The sequence below is a fragment of the Scyliorhinus torazame genome, chromosome 2, assembly GCF_047496885.1.
Source record: "Scyliorhinus torazame isolate Kashiwa2021f chromosome 2, sScyTor2.1, whole genome shotgun sequence".
Lineage (NCBI taxonomy): Eukaryota > Metazoa > Chordata > Chondrichthyes > Carcharhiniformes > Scyliorhinidae > Scyliorhinus > Scyliorhinus torazame.
The window spans coordinates 199,166,806-199,186,013 of NC_092708.1; the positions used below are offsets into that span (position 1 = coordinate 199,166,806).

A 19,208-nucleotide genomic window follows, 5' to 3' on the forward strand; every position below is an offset into this window, starting at 1 on the left:
TCTTAATTACGGACTCAACCTGCAAGTTTACCTTTAGAGAATCCTGGACTAGGACTCCCAAGTCCCTTTGCACTTCAGCATTATGAATTTTGTCACCGTTTAGAAAATAGTCCATGCCTCTATTCTTTTTTCCAAAGTGCAAGACCTCGCACTTGCCCACGTTGAATTTCATCAGCCATTTCTTGGACCACTCTCCTAAACTGTCTAAATCTTTCTGCAGCCTCCCCACCTCCTCCATACTACCTGCCCCTCCACCTATCTTTGTATCATCGGCAAACTTAGCCAGAATGCCCCCAGTCCAGTCATCTAGATCGTTAATATATAAAGAGAACAGCTGTGGCCCCAACACTGAACCCTGCGGGACACCACTCGTCACCGGTTGCCATTCCGAAAAAGAACCTTTTATCCCAACTCTCTGTCTTCTGCCTGACAGCCAATCGTCAATCCATGTTAGTACCTTACCTCGAATACCATGGGCCCTTATTTTACTCAGCAGTCTCCCGTGAGGCACCTTATCAAAGGCCTTTTGGAAGTCAAGATAGATAACATCCATTGGCTCTCCTTGGTCTAACCTATTTGTTATCTCTTCAAAGAACTCTAACAGGTTTGTCAGGCATGACCTCCCCTTATCTTGCTGTGTAACAGTTTCTGGAGTCACAAATGCTGTTAATGTTGGGCCATATTGTGACAAATCCACATTTGATCGTCTTGATCAATATTTCTGTATTGCTTAATATTGTTGAATAGATCTGGGTGCTGCTGCCAAAATCAGCATTTATTATCCATCTCCGATTACCCGTTGGAAGTTAGTGGTGAGCTGCGTTCATGTTGGTGTATTGCAGGTTCACCTTCAGAGCAGTTTTTTGTTATTACTTTATCAGAGTTACAAATCCAAAGCTCAGACTGGACAGGGGCAAACCCCTAATCCAGCTCCTTTCCTGCTTCAAAAACCAATTCAAATTGAATCCAATTCATGGTCCCCACAAGAGAGACATACCAAATCCAGGCATTACACCTGACCTCACGCTCATCTTAGCCAAAAGGCCAGGGAATTTCAGGATTTTGACTGAGTGATAATTAAGGAACAGGGATATCGTTGGTGTGAGGCTTGAACAGAGAATTGCAGCTGGTGGCGTTTCCATTCATCTGTAACCCTATCCTTCTTGGCAGCAGGGGTCATGTTTTTGGAAGTGCTGTTCAAGGAGCCTTGGTGTGTTCGCCACGTCTTCATGATGCTCCAGCAATCTCAGCTGGAATTTGCGCAGGCAAAGATTGGTGCAAGTATTTATATACATGGCTCTGGCGCGATGGACCTCGCGCTGGGTCAAGGGGGAGTGTATTTAATGTTGGTGCCCCCAAAGGCTATTGGAGGGCCCTGCTCCTCCCACAGTTCAATTACTGCTGTCACTCCTATCAGAGATCCCCATCAGAAACCACCCCCATATCAGAGCCCCGCTGCATATTAGAGATCTCCCTGCATATCAGAGACCTCCCCATGTATCAGATACCACCCCATATATATGAGGCACCCCCATCAGTCACCCCGTAACGAGCATTCCAGGCAGAAACAGTGAAAAACCACTGCTTTTTCACTTACCTGTGCCTTACACCTGTGCCTCAGGCAGGAGTGTTGAAAGCAGCTGCTGTTACTTCATAGAAAGCAAAAACACATCACAAGGCTTTATACTCTCTCAGACTCTATGACCTGCAAGGCTTCCATTCACTATCAAGAGAAATAGTGTCATGTGAGTGTACCTTTAAGAAATGGGTGTTTATAAAATAACTGTAGTGGGTGTACCTTTAAGAAATGGGCGTTTGTCAAATGGCTGCAGTGATGTCAGAGAGTGGGTGGAGCTGGGCTGTCTGTCTGCTTTTACTTTCGCTTTGGGCTGTCTGCTACAGGGTGCGTTTTAGTTTTGTTTTGAGAGCTGGAGAGCTGCAGGAAACGCAAGCAGCTCTATACGGATCTCTCTACAATCTAAAGACTGTCTCCAGATCATTTGGATGATTTCAAAGTGATAACTGCTCTCAGTTGAGAATTTAAACCCGATCTCTGTGTTAAAAAGGGTATTTTGTCTTCTGGAGGTTGCAAGGAAAGATTAAGGTTACTTATAGAATATTGTATCTGTGGGGATGATTGGTGTTGATAGTTGTTAAGATGTTTACTGTGGGTTTATAAAGTATTAACTGGTTTCATAAATAACCATTGTTTTTAATTTAAAAGCACTTTAGCTCTCTGTTGCATCACACCTGTAAAGTGGGCCCTTGTGCTCCCCATAACCACAATCTATTCAAAGGTTTGGGTCAGGTGAACTCCATGATACACTTCGGCGTTCTCTAAACCCTGACCCGTAATAAAAGCTTTTGGTAGGCTGTAATGGACAGGGTAATAGCTTCCAGACAGCCAGACGTCTGGGTTGCTTGTTTTCATTTCCCTTCATGAATAAATGTATCTGAGGTACCCTATTGAGAAGGTACCACAATGTTTATATACATCTATATATGATTGAGAGGACATCACCACACCAAATGCAGTTAAGTGCTTTCTGCTGAGAAAAAGAGGAAGCGAAAAATCTTTTCTCCGGGATGTTTATGTGGGCTGCTGTGGGGTGACCCATCAATTCCCCAGGTGAGGAGTAAGATGCCAATACTTGTCAGCAGGGCAGGGGGCAGGATTTGCCTTATGGGGTAGGGTGGCGGCCTGCCGCCGGAACATGGTATCGTGCCAGCCACTCAAAATGGCAGCTCGAAAACGGGATTGAGAATGACACCCCAGGAGCTCCCTGCCAGATGTAAATTTCCATGACAAACGAGAGTGAATTGATGGCCACTGAGCAACCCAATCTGAAATCAGATGATTTTCTAGCACAAACAGACATAGTAAATTCAATTCAGACAACATAAAATCACAGCACACTTCTTCCAATCCTCCAGGTTTGAACAGCCGTCACTGACCCCTTCCTGCTTGTTCACTACTGCCCCATTGGTTTATTAAAGTCAGGTTGTGATTGAGGATCATTGATAATTACCTGAGGAACTGTGGATTCTGTGGAGATTTCTGTAGTTTCATCTTGCTCCGTGGCAGTTTCTGGACTCACAAACTCTGTTAATGTTGGGCCATCTTTTGACAAATCCATACTTTGTCGCCTTGCTGTATATTTCTGTATTGGTAAATAGAAAGAAATGATTATTGTCCAATTTTGTGAAATGGATCTGAGTGTTGCTGCCAAAATCAGCATTTATTGTCTATCTCCGATTACCATTTGGAAATTTGGGATGAGCAGCCTTCTTGTCATGATGTGTTGTCACATTCAGAGCTGTTGGGAAGGGAATTCCTGGATTTTGACTGAGTGATAATTAAGGAACAGGGGTATCGTTGGTGTGTGGGTTGAACAGAGAATTGCAGCTGTGGTGTTTCCATTCATCTGTAACCCTATCCTTCTTGGTAGCAGGGGTCATGTTTTAGGAGGTGCTGTTCAAGGAGCCTTGGTGAGTTGCTACTCTGCATTTGGACCTATTTACATCCAAAAATCGGGCTGGAGACCGGATTCCCCACATCTTCATGATGCTCCAGCCCTCTTGGCTGGGATTCACACAGGCATAGATGGGTGCAAATATTTTTATATGTGGCCCTGACGTGAAGGAGCTCACATTGTGTCAAGAGGGTATATTTTTAATGTTGGTGCCCCCAAAGGAGGGCCCCGCTCCTTCCAATTAATGCTGACGCTCCCATCATAGATCCCCATCAGAAACCACCCCCATGTCAAAGCCCCCCTGCATGTCAGAGACCCACACCCCATATATAAGAGACGCCCCCCCCCCCCCTCAATAGTCATCACCCTGGAAGGTAACGAGCAGGCCAGGCAGAAACAGTGAAAACTCACTGCTTTTTCACTTACCTGTCCCTTACACCTGTGCCTCAGGCAGGAGTGTTGAAAGCAGCTGCTGTTACTTCATAGAAAGTCAAAACACATCACAACGCTTTAAACTCCCTCAGACTCGTTGACCTGTGAGGCTTCCATTCACTTTTAAGAGAAATAGCTTTTGGTAGGCTGTAATGGACAGGGTAATAGCTTCCAGACAGACAGGTGTCTGGGTTGCTTGTTTTCATTTCTTTTCATGCTTAAATGTATCTGAGGTACTCTGCTGAGAAGTTATCACAATGCTTATAAACATCTCTATGTGATTGACAGGTCATCACCACACCAAAAGCAGTTATGTGCTATCTGCTGAGAAAAAGAGGAAGTGAAAACACTTTTCTCCAAGATGGTTATGTGGGCCTGCTGTGGGGGTGGGGTGACCCATCAATTCCCCAGGTGAGCGGGAAGATGCCAATACATGTTAGCAGGGCAGGAGGCAGGATTTGCCTTGTGGGGCAGGGTGGCGGCCAGCCGCTGGACCATGGTATCGGGCGACCCACTCGAAATAGCAGCTCGATAACGAGATTGAGAACGGCATCACAGGAGCTCCCTGCCAGATGTAAATTTCCATGACAAACGAGAATGGATTGCTCCTGGATGCTGCTCCATGTGCGGCGCAGAGCAAGAGTGATTCTACAGCGCTGGGAGAATAATAATCTCCCAAACGGAGAATCCTGCCCAAGACACTGAATGATGTAATAGAGTCCTTTAAAATTATGAAGTTCCTTTGACATCGAAATTATATTTACTGTTGTGGAGATGACCTGAAATACTGGTCAGCAATGTAAGATGGTCACTAAGCAACCCAACCTGAATTCAAATGGTTTTCTAGCACAAACATATATTCAAAATTCAATTCAGACAAGCATAAAATCACTGCACACCTCTCCCAATCCTCCAGGTTTGAACAGCCGTCACTGACTCCTTCCTGCTTGTTCACTACTGCCCCATTGGTTTATTAAAGTCAGATTGTGATTGAGGATCATTGATAATTACCTGAGGAACTGTGGATTCTGTGGAGATTTCTGTGGTTTTATCTTGCTCTGTGGCAGTTTCTGGACTGACAAATGCTGTTAAATGTGGACCATATTTTGACAAATCGATACTTGGTCGCCTTGCTGTATATTTCTGCAATGGTGAAGAGAAAGATGCGATTATTGTTCAATTTTGTGAAATGGATCTGAGTGTTGCTGCCAAAATCAACATTTATTGTCTATCTCCGATTACCATTTGGAAATTTGGGATGAGCAACCTTCTTGAAATGATGTGTTGTCACCTTCAGATTTGTTAGGAAGGGAATCCCTGGATTTTGACTGAGAGGTAATTAAGGAACAGGGATATCGTTGGTGTGAAGCTTGAACAGAGATTTGCAGCTGGTGGTGTTTCCATTCATCTGTAACTTCTTGGTAGCAGGGGTCGTGTTTTAGGAGGTGCTGTTCAAGGAGATTTGATGAGTTGCTCCAGTGCATTTGAACGTAGTTGTATCCAATTCATGATGCTCCAGCCCCCTCGGCCAGCATTCATACAGGCAGAGATTGGTGCAAGTAATTTAAACCTGACCCTGATGTGATGGACCTCGTGCTGGGACAAGGGGGGGTGTATTTAACGTTGGTGCCTCCCGTCAGAGATCCCCATCAGAAACCACCCCCATATCAGAGCCCCCCTGCATATCAGAGATATCCCTGCATATCAGTGTCTCCACAAATATAGATACATTGATACAAAGAAGGTAGGAGCAGGAGGAGGCCTTTTGGCCCTTCAAGCCTGCTCCGCCGTTTATCACGATCATGGCTGAACATCCAATTCAATAGCCTAATCCTGCTTTCTCCCCATAACCTTTAATCCCATCCGCCCCAAGTGCTATATCTAGCCACCTCTTGAATATATTCAATGTTTTAGCATCAACTACTACCTGTGGGAATGAATTCCACAGGCTCACCACTCTTTGGGTCAAGACATGTCTCCTCATCTCTGTCCGAAATGATTTACCCTGAATCCTCAGACTGTGACCCCTGGTTCTGGACACACCCACCATCGGGAACATCTTTCCTGCATCTACCCTGTCTAGTCCTGTTAGAATTTTATAAGTCTCTGTGCAATCCCCCCTCATTCTTCTGAACTCCAGAGAGAACAATCCTAATCTAGTCAATCTCTCCTCATATGGCTGGTTTAGCACACTAGGCTAAATTGCTGGCTTTTAAAGCAGACCAAGGCAAGCCAGCAGCACAGTTCGATTCCCGTACCAGCCTCCCCGAACAGGCGCCGGAATGTGGCGACTAGGGGCTTTTCACAGTAACTTCTTTGAAGCCTACTCGTGACAATAAGCCATTTTCATTTTCATGGCAGTCTTGCCATCCCTGGAATCAGTCTGGTAAACCTTCATTGCACTCCCTCGAGAGCAAGAACATCCTTCCTCAGAAAAGGAGACCAAAACTGCACACAATATTCTAGGTTTAGCCTCACCAAGGCCCTGTATAATTGCAGCAACACATCCCTGCTTCTGTACTCGAACCCTATCGCAATGAAGGCCAACATACCATTAGCCTTCTTTACTGCCTGCTGCACCTGCATTCTTACCGTTGCGAATGGTGCACAAGAACACCCAGGTCCCGCTGCACACTCCCCTCTCCCAATTTACAACCGTTCAGGTAGTAATCTACCTTCCTGTTTTTGCTTCCAAAGTGAACACCCTCACATTTATCCAAAGTATACTGAGGGCGATTCTCCGATATGGAGGCCAAGCGTTTCACGACGGCGCGAACAGGGCCCCGGCACAACCTATCCTGGCCCCCACAGGGGACCAGCACGGCACTGGAGCGGTACACGCCGCTCCAGCGTCAGTTTGCGGCGCCAAATGGGCACCGCGCCAACCTGCGCATGTAGGGAACGTCTTACGCACGCCGGCCCATCACCAACATGGCGCCAGTGTTCTGGGGCCACGCGCAGAAGGAGGTATCCCGGGGGGGGGGGAGAGGCCGGCCCGCCGATCGGTGGGCCCTGATCACGGGCCAGACCTCATCGGAGGCCACCCCTCCCAGCCCCACAGGCCGCCCCCCAGCGTTCCCGCAGAGTTCCTGCCGGCAGCGACCAGGGGTGGATGGCGCCGGTGGGAACCTGTCATGTCGTAGCGGCCGCTCGGCCCATCCGGGCCGGAGAATCGCCGCCCGCCGGTTCTCCGAGCGGCCATGTGCGAATCGCGCGCCGCTGGTTTCCGGGGTGGGGGGGTGGGAGAATCGCTTGCGGGGGTCGGGGCAGCGTGGCGCGATTCGCGCGGCGCCCTGGTAATTCTCCCACCCGGCGTGGGGGGGGGGGAGAATAGCATCCACTGCATCTGCCATTGATTTGGCCACTCGGCCAACCTGTCCAGATCATGCTGTAGGGTCCCTGCATCCTCGTCAAAATTCACCCTCCCACCCAACTTGGTACCATCTGTAAACTTTGAGATGTTACATTTTGTTCCCTCTACAAATCATTAATATATATTGTGGATACCTGGGGTCCCAGCATCAATCCCTGTGTACCTCACTAGTTACTGCCTGCCAATATGAAAAGGTCCCATTAATTGCTACTCTTTGTTTCCTCTCAGCCAATCAGTTTTCTATCCACCTCAATACACCTCCCCAATCCCATGCGCTTTAATTTTGCACAATAATCTCTTCTGCGGGACTTTGTTAAATGCCTTCTGAATGTCCAAACATACCACATCGACTGGCTCCCCCTTGTCCACTGTACTGGTTACATCTTCAAAGAATTCCAACAGATTTGTCAAGCATGATTTTCCCTTCATAAATCCATGCTGATTCTGACTGATCCTGCCACTGCTTTCTAAATGTTCCACTATAAATTCCTTGATAGCGTTTCAAGAATTTTCCCACTACCGATGTTAGTCTTACTGGTCTATAATTCCCTGTTTTCTCTCTACCTCCCTTATTGAATATTGGAGTGACATCAGCTGCCCTCCAATCTGCAGGGACTGTTCCAGAGTCTATAGAATCCCGGAAGATGACCACCAATGCATCCACTATTTCCAGAGCCACCTCCTTAAGCACTCTGGGATGCAGATTCTCAGGTCCTGGGGATTTATCCGACTTCAATCCCATCAGTTTTCCCAGCACCATTTCTCTACTAATATTGATCTCTCTCAGTACTTCCCTCCCTCAAAACCTTTCAATCTCCAACATTTCTGGGATCTGATTTGTGTCCTCTTTTGTGAAGACAGACCAAAGTATGTATTCAATTACTCAGCCATTTCTTTGTCCCTTATTATGCATTCCTCTGTTTCTGTCTGTAGGGGGCCTACATTTCTCATTACCAATCTCTTTCTCGTCACATATCTATAGAAACTCTTAGTGCCAGTGTTTATATTCCTTGCAAGCCCACCACATATCAGAGAGCCCCCTGATATCAGAGAGCCCCAATACATATCAGACTATCAGAGGCACCCTGCCATCAGTCACCCCGCCTGGAAGCAAACGAGCAGTCCAGGCAGAAACAGTGAAAAATCATTGCTTTTTCATATATCAGTCCCTTATACCTGTGCCTCTGTCGGAAGTGTTGAAAGCTATTGCTGTTACTTGATAGAAAGCCAAAACACATCACAAGGCTTTATACTCCCTCAGTTTACTAACTTGATAGAGTTTTTCGAGGAGGTCACAAAAATCATTGATAAAGGTAGGGCAGTGGATGTTGTCTACATGGACTTCAGAAAGGCCTTTGACAAGGTCCCCCATGGCAGACTGGTACAAAAGGTGAAGTCAAATGGGATCAAAGGTGAGCTGACAAGATGGATACAGAACTGGCTAGGTCATAGAAGGCAGAGAGTAGCAATGGAAGGGTGCTTTTCTGATTGGAGGGCTGTGACTAGTGGTGTTCTGCAGGGATCAGTGCTGGGACCTTTGCTGTTCATAGTATATATAAACGATTTGGAGGAAATGTAACTGGTCTGATTAGTAAGTTTGCGGACGACACAAATGTTGGTGGAATTGCGGATAGTGATGAGGACTGTCAGAGGATAGAGCAGAGTTTAGATTGTTTGGAGACTTGGGCGGAGTAATGATAGATGGAGTTTAATCCAGACAAATGTGAGGTAATGCATTTTGGAAGGTCTAATACAGGTAGGGAATATACAGTGAATGGTAGAACCCTCAAGAGTATTGACAGTCAGAGAGATCTAGGTTTACAGGTCCACAGGTCACTGAAAGGGGCAACACTGGTGGAGAAGGTAGTCAAGAAGGCATACGGCATGCTTGCCTTCATTGCCGGGGAATTGAGTATAAAAATTGGCAAGTCATGTTGCAGCTGTATAGCACCTTATTTAGGCCACACTTGGGAGTATAGTGTTCAATTCTGGTTGCCACACTACCAGAAGGATGTGGAGGCTTTAGAAAGGGTGCAGAAGAGATTCACCAGGATGTTTCTTGGTATGGAGGGCATTAGCTGTGAGGAGAGGTTGAATAAACTTGTTTTTTTCTCACTGGGCGACGGAGGTTGAGGGGAGACCTGATAGAGGTCTACAAAATTATGAGCGGCATACACAGTGTGGATAGCCAGAGACTGTTTCCAAGGGTAGAGGGGTCAATTACTAGGAGGCATAGATTTAAGGTGTAAGGGGAAATGTTTAGAGGAGATGTACGAGGCAAGTATTTTACACAGAGGGTAGTGGGTGCCTGAAACTCACTGCCGGAGGAGGTGGTGGAAGCATGGACGATAGTGACGTTTAAGGGGCATTTTGACAAACACATGAATAGAATGGGAATAGAGGGATACGGACCCCGGAAGTGTAGAAGATCTTAGATGAGACGGGCAGCATGGTCGGTGCAGGCGTGAAGGGCCGAAGGGCCTGTTCCTGTGCTGTACTTTTTTTTGTTCTTTGTTCTTTGTCCAGACCCTATGAACTGCGAGACTTCCATTCACTTTCAAGAGAAAAAGCTTTTGGTAGGCTGTAGTGGGCAGGTTAATAGTTTTCTGATAGCTAGGCGTCTGGGTTGCTTGTATCCATTTACTTTTAAGCTTGAATGTATCTGCTGAGAAGTTATCACAATAGTCATGAACATCTGTATTTGATTGACAGCTCATCACCACATCAAAAGCAGTTAAATGCTTTCTGCCGAGAAAAAGAGGAAGTGTAAGCACTTATCTCCTAGATGTGCATGTGTGCTTGCTGTTGGGGGTGGGGGTGACACATCAATTCCCCAGGTGAGGGGGCAGGTGCCTCTTCTTGTCAGCTGGGCGGAGGGCAGGATTATACTTGTGTGGTAGGGCGGTGGACAGCCGCCAGACCATGGTATCAGGCCACCCACTCAAAATGGCAGCTCGATAACGCGATTTGGAATGGTATCCCAGGAGCGTCCTGCCAGGTGTAAATTTGCATGGCAAACGAGGGTGAATCGCTCCTGGATGCAGCTCCTTGTGTTGGTGCAGAGCATGAGTGATTCTACAGCGGTGGAAGAACAATAGTCTCCTACACGGAGAATGCTGCCCAAGATGCAGAATGATGTAATAGGGGCCTTTAAAAATATTAAGTCGCTTAGACATAGAAATGATAGATCCAGTCGAGGAGATGCCCTGAAATACTGATCAGCAATGTAAGATGGTCACTAAGCAATCCAATCTGAATTCAGGTGATTTTCTCACACAAACAGACATACCAAATTCAATTCAGACAAGCAGAAAACCACTGCACACCTCTCCCAATCCTCCAGGTTTGAACAGCCATCACTGACCCCTTCCTGCTTGTTGACCGCTGCCCCATTGGTTTATTAAAGTCAGGTTGTGATTGAGGATCATTGATAATTACCTGAGGAACTGTGGATTCTGTGGAGATTTCTGTAGTTTTATCTTGCTCTGTGTCAATTTCTGGACTCACAAACGCTGTTAGGTTTGGGCCATATTTTGACAAATCCATACTTCGTCGCCTTGCTGTATATTTCTGTATTGGTAAATAGAAAGAAATGATTATTGTTCAATTTTGTTGAATGGATCTGAGTGTTGCTGCCAAAATCAGCATTTATTGTCTATCTCCGATAACCTTTTGGAAATTTGTGATGAGCAGCCGTCTGTAATGATGTGTTGTCCCTTCAGAGATGTTGGGAAGGGAATTCCTGGATTTTGACTGAGTGATCACTAAGGAATGGATATCGTTGGTGTGTGGGTTGAACAGAGAATTGCAGATGGTGGTGTTTCCATTCATCTGTAACCCTATCCTTCTTGGTAGCAGGGGTCATGTTTTAGGAGGTGCTGTTCAAGGAGCCTTGGTGAGTTGCTCCAGTGCATTTGAACCCATTTACATCAAAATAACGGGCCGGACACCGGACTCTCCACATCTTCATGATGCTGCAGCCCTCTCGGCTGGGATTCACACAGGCATAGATTGGTGCAAATATTTTTATATGTCGACGTGACGCGATGGAGCTCACGTTGTGTCAAGAGGGTATGTTTTTAACGTTGGTGCCCCCAAAGGAGGGCCCCGTTCCTTCCACAATTCAATTACTGCTGACACTCCCATCATAGATCCCCATCAGAAACCACCCCCATGTCAGAGCCCCCCTGCATGTCAGAGACCCCCCCCCCCATATATAAGAGACACCCCCCCTCATTAGTCATCCCCCTGGAAGGTAACAAGCAATCCAGGCAGAAACAGTGAAAAATCACTGCTTCTTCACTGACCTGTCCCTTACACCTGTGCCTCAGGCAGGAGTGTTGAAAGCAGCTGCTGTTACTTCAAAGAAAGTTAAAACACATGACAAGGCTTTAAACTCCTTCAGACCCTGTGACCTGCGAGACTTCCATTCACTTTTAAGAGAAATAGCTTTTGGTCGGCGGTAATGGACAGGGTAATAGCTTCCAGTCAGCCAGCTGTCTGGGTTGCTTGTTTTCATTTCCCTTCACACTTAAGTGTATCTGAAGTACTCTGCTGAGAAGTAATCACAATGCTTTTAAACATCGATATATGATTGACAGGTCATCACCACACCAAAAGCAGGTACCTGCTTTCGGCTGAGAAAAAGAGGAAGTGAAAACACTTTTCTCCTAGATGTTTATGTGGGCACGCTGTGTGTGTGTGTGTGGGGGGGTGGGTAACCCATCAATTCCCCAGGTGAGGGGGAAGATGCCTCTGCTTGTCAGCAGGGCGGGGAGCAGGATATGACTTGTGGGGAAGGGTGGCGACAGCCACTGGACCATGGTATTGGGCCACCCGCTCAAAATGGCAGCTCGATAACAGGATTCGGAACGGCATCCCAGGAGCTCATTGCCAGATGTACATTTGCACGGCAAACAAGAGTGAATCGCTCCTGGATGCTGTTCCTTGCGTTAGTGCAGAGCAAGGGTGATTCGGGAGAACAATAGTCTCCCAAACGGAAAATGCTGCCTAAGATGCGGAACACTGTATAGAGTCCTTTAAAATTATGAAGTCGTTTAGACATAGAAATTATATTTGCAGTCATGGAGATGACCTGAAATACTGATCAGCAATGTAAGATGGTCACGAAGCAATCCAATCTGAATTCAGGTGATTTTCTCACACAAACAGACATACCAAATTCAATTCAGACAAGCAGAAAACCACTGCACACCTCTCCCAATCCTCCAGGTTTGAACAGCCGTCACTGACCCCTTCCTGCTTGTTGACCGCTGCCCCATTGGTTTATTAAAGTCAGGTTGTGATTGAGGATCATTGATAATTACCTGAGGAACTGTGGATTCTGTGGAGATTTCTGTAGTTTTATCTTGCTCTGTGGCAGTTTCTGGACTCACAAACGCTGTTAAGTTTGGGCCATATTTTGACAAATCCATACTTCGTCGCCTTGCTGGATATTTCTGTATTGGTAAATAGAAAGAAATGATTATTGTCCAATTTTGTGAAATGGATCTGAGTGTTGCTGCCAAAATCAGCATTTATTGTCTATCTCCGATAACCTTTTGGAAATTTGTGATGAGCAGCCGTCTGTAATGATGTGTTGTCCCTTCAGAGATGTTGGGAAGGGAATTCCTGGATTTTGACTGAGTGATCACTAAGGAATGGATATCGTTGGTGTGTGGGTTGAACAGAGAGTTGCAGATGGTGGTGTTTCCATTCATCTGTAACCCTATCCTTCTTGGCAGCAGGGGTCATGTTTTAGGAGGTGCTGTTCAAGGAGCCTTGGTGAGTTGCTCCAGTGCATTTGGACCCATTTACATCAAAATAACGGGCCGGACACCGGACTCTCCACATCTTCATGATGCTGCAGCCCTCTCGGCTGGGATTCACACAGGCATAGATTGGTGCAAATATTTTTATATGTCGACGTGACGCGATGGAGCTCACGTTGTGTCAAGAGGGTATGTTTTTAACGTTGGTGCCCCCAAAGGAGGGCCCCGTTCCTTCCACAATTCAATTACTGCTGACACTCCCATCATAGATCCCCATCAGAAACCACCCCCATGTCAGAGCCCCCCTGCATGTCAGAGACCCCCCCCATATATAAGAGACACCATCCCCTCATTAGTCATCCCCAAGGAAGGTAACAAGCAATCCAGGCAGAAACAGTGAAAAATCACTGCTTCTTCACTGACCTGTCCCTTACACCTGTGCCTCAGGCAGGAGTGTTGAAAGCAGCTGCTGTTACTTCATAGAAAGTTAAAACATATGACAAGGCTTTAAACTGCTTCAGACCCTGTGACCTGCGAGGCTTCCATTCACTTTTAAGAGAAATAGCTTTTGGTCGGCTGTAATGGACAGGGTAATAGCTTCCAGTCAGCCAGCTGTCTGGGTTGCTTGTTTTCATTTCCCTTCACACTGAAATGTATCTGAGGTACTCTGCTGAGAAGTAATCACAATGCCTTTAAACATTGATATATGATTGACAGGTCATCACCACACCAAAAGCAGGTACCTGCTTGCTGCTGAGAAAAAGAGGAAGTGAAATCACTTTTCTCCTAGATGTTTATGTGGGCACGCTGTGTGTGTGTGTGTGTGTGTGGGTGGGGGGGGGGGGGGGGGGGGGGGGGACTGGGTAACCCATCAATTCCCCAGGTGAGGGGGAAGATGCCTCTGCTTGTCAGCGGGGCGGGGAGCAGGATATGACTTGTGGGGAAGGGTGGCGACAGCCACTGGACCATGGTATTGGGCCACCCGCTCAAAATGGCAGCTCGATAACAGGATTCAGAACGGCATCCCAGGAGCTCATTGCCAGATGTACATTTGCACGGCAAACAAGAGTGAATCGCTCCTGGATGCTGTTCCTTGCGTTAGTGCAGAGCAAGGGTGATTCGGGAGAACAATAGTCTCCCAAACGGAGAATGCTGCCTAAGATGCGGAACACTGTATAGAGTCCTTTAAAATTATGAAGTCGTTTAGACATAGAAATTATATTTGCAGTCGTGGAGATTACCTGAAATACTGGTCAGCAATGGAAGATGGTCACTAAGCAACCCAATCTGAATTCCGGTGATTTTCTTGCACGAACAGACATACCATATTCAATTCAGACAAATAGAAAATCACTGCACACCTCTCCCAATCCTCCAGGTTTAAACAGCCGTCACTGACCACTTCCTGCTTGTTCACTACTGTCCCATTGATTTATTAAAGTCAGGTTGTGATTTAGGATCATTGATAATTACCTGAGGAACTGTGGAGTCTGTGGAGATTTCTGTAGTTTCATCTTGCTCTGTGTCAGTTTCTGGACTTACAGACACTGTTAATTTTGTGCCATATTTTGACAAATCCATACTTAGTCGCCTTGCTGAATATTTCTGTATTGGTAAATAGAAAGATATGATTATTGTATAACTTTGTTAAATGGATCCGAGTTCTACTGCCATTGTCAGCATTTATTGTCTATCTCCGATTACCTTTTAGAAGTTTGGGGTGAGCAGCCTTCTTGTAATAATGTGTTATCGGGCCACCTTCAGAGCTGTTAGGGAGGGAATCCCTCGATTTTGACTGAGAGATAATTAAGGAACAGGGATATTGTTGGTGTGAGGCTTGAACATAGAATTGCAGCTGGTGGTGTTTCCATTCATCTGTAGCCCTACCCTACTTGTTTGCAGGGGTCGTGTTTTAGGTGGTGCTGTTCAGGGAGCCGTGGTGAGTTGTTCCAATGCATTTGAACCTAGTTGTATTCAATTGACGAGTAGGACACTGAATTCTCCGCACCTTCATGATGCTCCAGCCCTCTCGGCCGGTATTCACGCAGGCATAGATTGGTGCTAGTAATTTAAATGTGGCCATGACGCGATGGACCTCGCGCTGGGTCAAGGGGGTGTTTATTTAACGTTGGAGCCCCCAAAGGCTATTGGAGGGTCCCGCTCCTCCCACAATTCAATTACTGCTGACACTCCCATCAGAGATCCCCATCAGAAACTACCCCCATATCGGACATCCCCCTGCATATCAGTGTCTCCACGAATATAGATACATGGATACATAGATACATAGAAGGTAGGAGCAGAAGGAGGCCTTTTGGCCGTTGAAGCCTGCTCCGCCATTTATCATGATCATGGCTGATCATCCAACTCAATAGCCTAATCCTGCTTTCTCCCCATAACCTTTGATCACATCCGCCCCAACTGCTACATCTAGCCGCCTCTTGAATATATTCAATGTTTTAGCATCAACTACTACCTTTGGGAATAAATTCCACAGGCTCACCACTCTTTGGGTCGAGACATGTCTCCTCATCTCTGTCCGAAATTGTTTACGCTGAATACTCAGACTGTGACCTCTGGTTCTGGACACATCCACCATCGGGAACATCTTTCCTGCATCTACCATGTCTAGTCCGGATAGAATTTTATAAGTCTCTTTGAGATCCTCCCTCATACTTCTGAACTCCAGCGAGAACAATCCTAACCTAGTCAATCTCTCCTCATATGACAGTCCCGCCACCCCTGGAATCAGCTTGGTAAACCTTCGCTGCACTCCCTGCAGAGCAAGAACATCCTTCTTCAGAGAAGGAGACCAAAACTGCACACAATATTCTAGGTGTGGCTTCACCAAGGCCCTGTATAATTGCAGCAACACATCCCTGCTCCTGTACTCGATCCCTATCGCAATGAAGGCCAACATACCATTGCCTTCTTTACTGCCTGCTGCACCTGCATGCTCATCTTCAGCGACTGGTGCACAAGAACACCCAGCTCACGCTGCACACTCCCCTCTCCAAATTTACAACCATTCAGGTAGTAGTCTGTCTTCCTGTTTATGCTTCCAAAGTGAATAACCTCACACTTATCCAAATTATACTGCATCTGCCATTGATTTGCCCAATCATCCAACCTGTCCAGATCAAGCTGTAGGATCTCTGCATCCACGTCACAGTTCACCCTCAGGTCATAGAGATGGCCTGCCTCACTAAGCAACCCAATCTGAATTCCGGTGATTTTCTTGCACGAACAGACATATCAAATTCAATTCAGACAAACAGAAAATCACTGCACACCTCTCCCAATCCTCCAGGTTTGAACAGCCGTCACTGACCCCTTCCTGCTTGTTCACTACTGGCCCATTGGTTTATTAAAGTCAGATTGTGATTTAGGATCATTGATAATTACCTGAAGAACTGTGGATTCTGTGGTGATTTTGGTAGTTTTATCTTGCTCTCTGTCAGTTTCTGGACTCACAAACGCTGTTAATTTTGGGCCATATTTTGACAAATCCATACTTCGTCGCCTTGCTTGATATTTCTGCATTGGTAAGTAGAAAGAAATGAGTATTGTATAATTTTGTTAAATGGATCTGAGTGCTACTGCCAAAATCAGCATTTCTTGTCTATCCCCAATTACCTTTTGGAAGTTTGTGGTACGCAGCCTTCTGTAATGAAGTGTTTTAGGGTCACCTTCAGAGCTGTTAAAAAGGGAATTCCTGGATTTTGACTGAGAGATAATTAAGGAATAGGGATATTGTTGGTGTGTGGCTTAAACAGAAAATTGCAGCTGGTGGTGTTTCCATTATCTGTAATCCTATCCTTCTTGGTCGCAGGGTTCGTGTTTTAGGTGGTACTGTTCAAGGAGCCTTGGTGAGTTGCTCCAGTGCATTTGAACCTAGTTGTATCCAATTGACGGGTAGGACACCGAATTCTCCGCACCTTCATGATGCTCCAGCCCTCTCGGCCAGGATTCACGCCGGCATTGATTGGTGCGAGTAATTTAAACTTGGCCATGACGTGATGGATCTCGTGCTGGGTCAAGGGGGTGTTTATTTAACATTGGAGCCCCCAAAGGCTATTGGAGAGCCCCGCTCCTCCCACAATTCAATTACTGCTGACACTTCCATCAGAGATCCCCATCAGAAACCACCCCCATATCAGAGCCCCCCTGCATATCAGAGCCCCCCTGCATTTCAGAGCCCCCCTGCATTTCAGAGCCCCCCTGCATATCAGTGTCTTCACGAATATAGATACATAGATACATAGAAGGTTGCAGCAGGAGGAGGCCTTTTGGCCCTTCAAGCCTGCTCCACCATTTCTCACGATCATGGCTGAACATCCAATACAATAGCCTAATTCTGCTTTCCCCCCATAACCTGTATAATTGCAGCAACACATCCCTGCTCCTGTACTCGAACACTCTCAGAATGAACGGCAACATACCATTAACCTTCTTTACCGTCTGCTGCACCTGCATGCTTACCTTCAGCGACTGGTGCACAAGGACACCCAGGTCCTCTGCACACTCCCCTCTCCCAATTCACAACTATTCAGGAAGTATTCTACCTTCCTGTTTTTGATACCAATATGAATAACCTCACATTTTTCCAAATTATACTGCATCTGCCATTGATTTGCCCAATCGCCCAACCTGTCCAGATCATGCTGTAGGATCTCTGCATCCTCGTCACAGTTCACCCTCCCACCCAACTTGGTATCAGCTACAAACTTTGAGATGTTACATTTTGTTCCCTCATCCAAATCATTAATATATATTGTGAATAGCTGGGGTCCCAGCACTGATCCCTGTGGCATCTCAGTAGTTACTGTCTGCCAATTTGAAAAGGACCCATTAATTCCTACTCTTTGTTTCCTCTCTGCCAATCAGTTTTCTAACCACCTCAATATACCTCCCCCAATCTTATGCGCTTTAATTTTGCACAAGAATCTCTTATGCGGACTTTGTCAATCGCCTTCTGAAAGTCCAACATACCACATCAACTGGCTCCCCCTTGTCCACTGTACTGTTTACATCTTCAAAGAATTCCAACAGATTTGTCAAGCATGATTTTCCCTTCATAAATCCATGCTGACTCTGACTGATCCTGCCACTGCTTTCTAAATGTTCCACTATAAAGTCCTTGATTACCGATGTTAGGCTTACTGGTCTATTATTTACTTTTTTCTCTCTACCTCCCTTTTTGAATATTGGAGTGACATCAGCTGCCCTCCAATCTACAGGGACTGTTCCAGAGTCTATAGAATCCCGGAAGATGACCATCAATGCATCCACTATTTCCAGAGCCACCTCCTTAAGCACTCTGGGATGCAGATTCTCAGGCCCTGGGGATTTATCCGCTTTCAATCCCATCAATTTTCCCAGCACCATTTCTCTACTAATATTAATCTCCCTCAGTTCTTCCCTCTCACTAAACCTTTCATTCTCCAACATTTCTGGTATCTGATTTATGTCCCCTTTTGTGAAGACAGAACCAAAGTATGTATTCAATTGCTCAGCCATTTGTTTTGTCACGTATTATGCATTCTCCTGTTTCTGCCTATAGGGGTCCTACATTGTCGTTGCCAATCTCTTTCTCTTCACATATCTATGGAAACTATTAGTGTCCCCTGCAAGCCCCCCCCATATCAGAGAGCCCCAATGCATATCAGAGACCTCCCTGTATATCAGACCCCTCCCCCATATATCAGAGGCACGCCGCCGTCAGTCAAGCCGCCTGGAAGCAAACGAGCAGTCCAGGCAGAAACAGTGAAGAATCATTGCTTTTTCACATAACTGTCCCTTATACCTGTGAGTTAGTCGCAAGTGTTGCACGTTACTGTTGTTACTTTATAGAAAGCCAAAACACATCACAAGGCTTTATACTCCCTCAGACCCTATGAACTGCGAGACTTCCATTCACTTTCAAGAGAAAAAGCTTTTGGTAGGCTGTAACTGGCAGGTTAGTAGCTTCCCGACAGTTTGGGGTCTGGGTTGCTTGTTTTCATTTCCTTTTAGGCTTAAATGTATCTGCGGTACTGAGAAGTTATCACAATGTTTCTAAACCTCTATATATGATTGATAGGACATCACCACATGAAAAGCAGATAAGTGCTTTCTGCTGAGAAAAAGAGGAAGTGTAAGCACTTATCTCCGAGATGT

At 46.1% G+C, this 19,208-nt stretch overlaps 1 protein-coding gene across 8 annotated transcripts in view; it reads right to left on the reverse strand.

The window, feature by feature from the left end:
- Window positions 1-19,208, reverse strand: part of LOC140395077 (uncharacterized) — a 659,825-nt gene that overhangs the window by 197,642 nt on the left and 442,975 nt on the right. For 5 of the 8 annotated variants that reach the window (XM_072482474.1, XM_072482504.1, XM_072482466.1 and 2 more), the window contains 6 exons: window positions 16,455-16,586; window positions 14,523-14,654; window positions 12,606-12,737; window positions 10,717-10,848; window positions 4,917-5,048; window positions 3,030-3,161 (listed from right to left, as the gene is read on the reverse strand). In XM_072482474.1, coding sequence (XP_072338575.1) covers window positions 3,030-3,161; window positions 4,917-5,048; window positions 10,717-10,848; window positions 12,606-12,737; window positions 14,523-14,654; window positions 16,455-16,586 — 792 coding nt within the window. The remainder of the gene's footprint in view (window positions 1-3,029; window positions 3,162-4,916; window positions 5,049-10,716; window positions 10,849-12,605; window positions 12,738-14,522; window positions 14,655-16,454; window positions 16,587-19,208) is intronic. The other 3 variants (XM_072482512.1, XM_072482492.1, XM_072482482.1) reach the window with 2 other exon arrangements.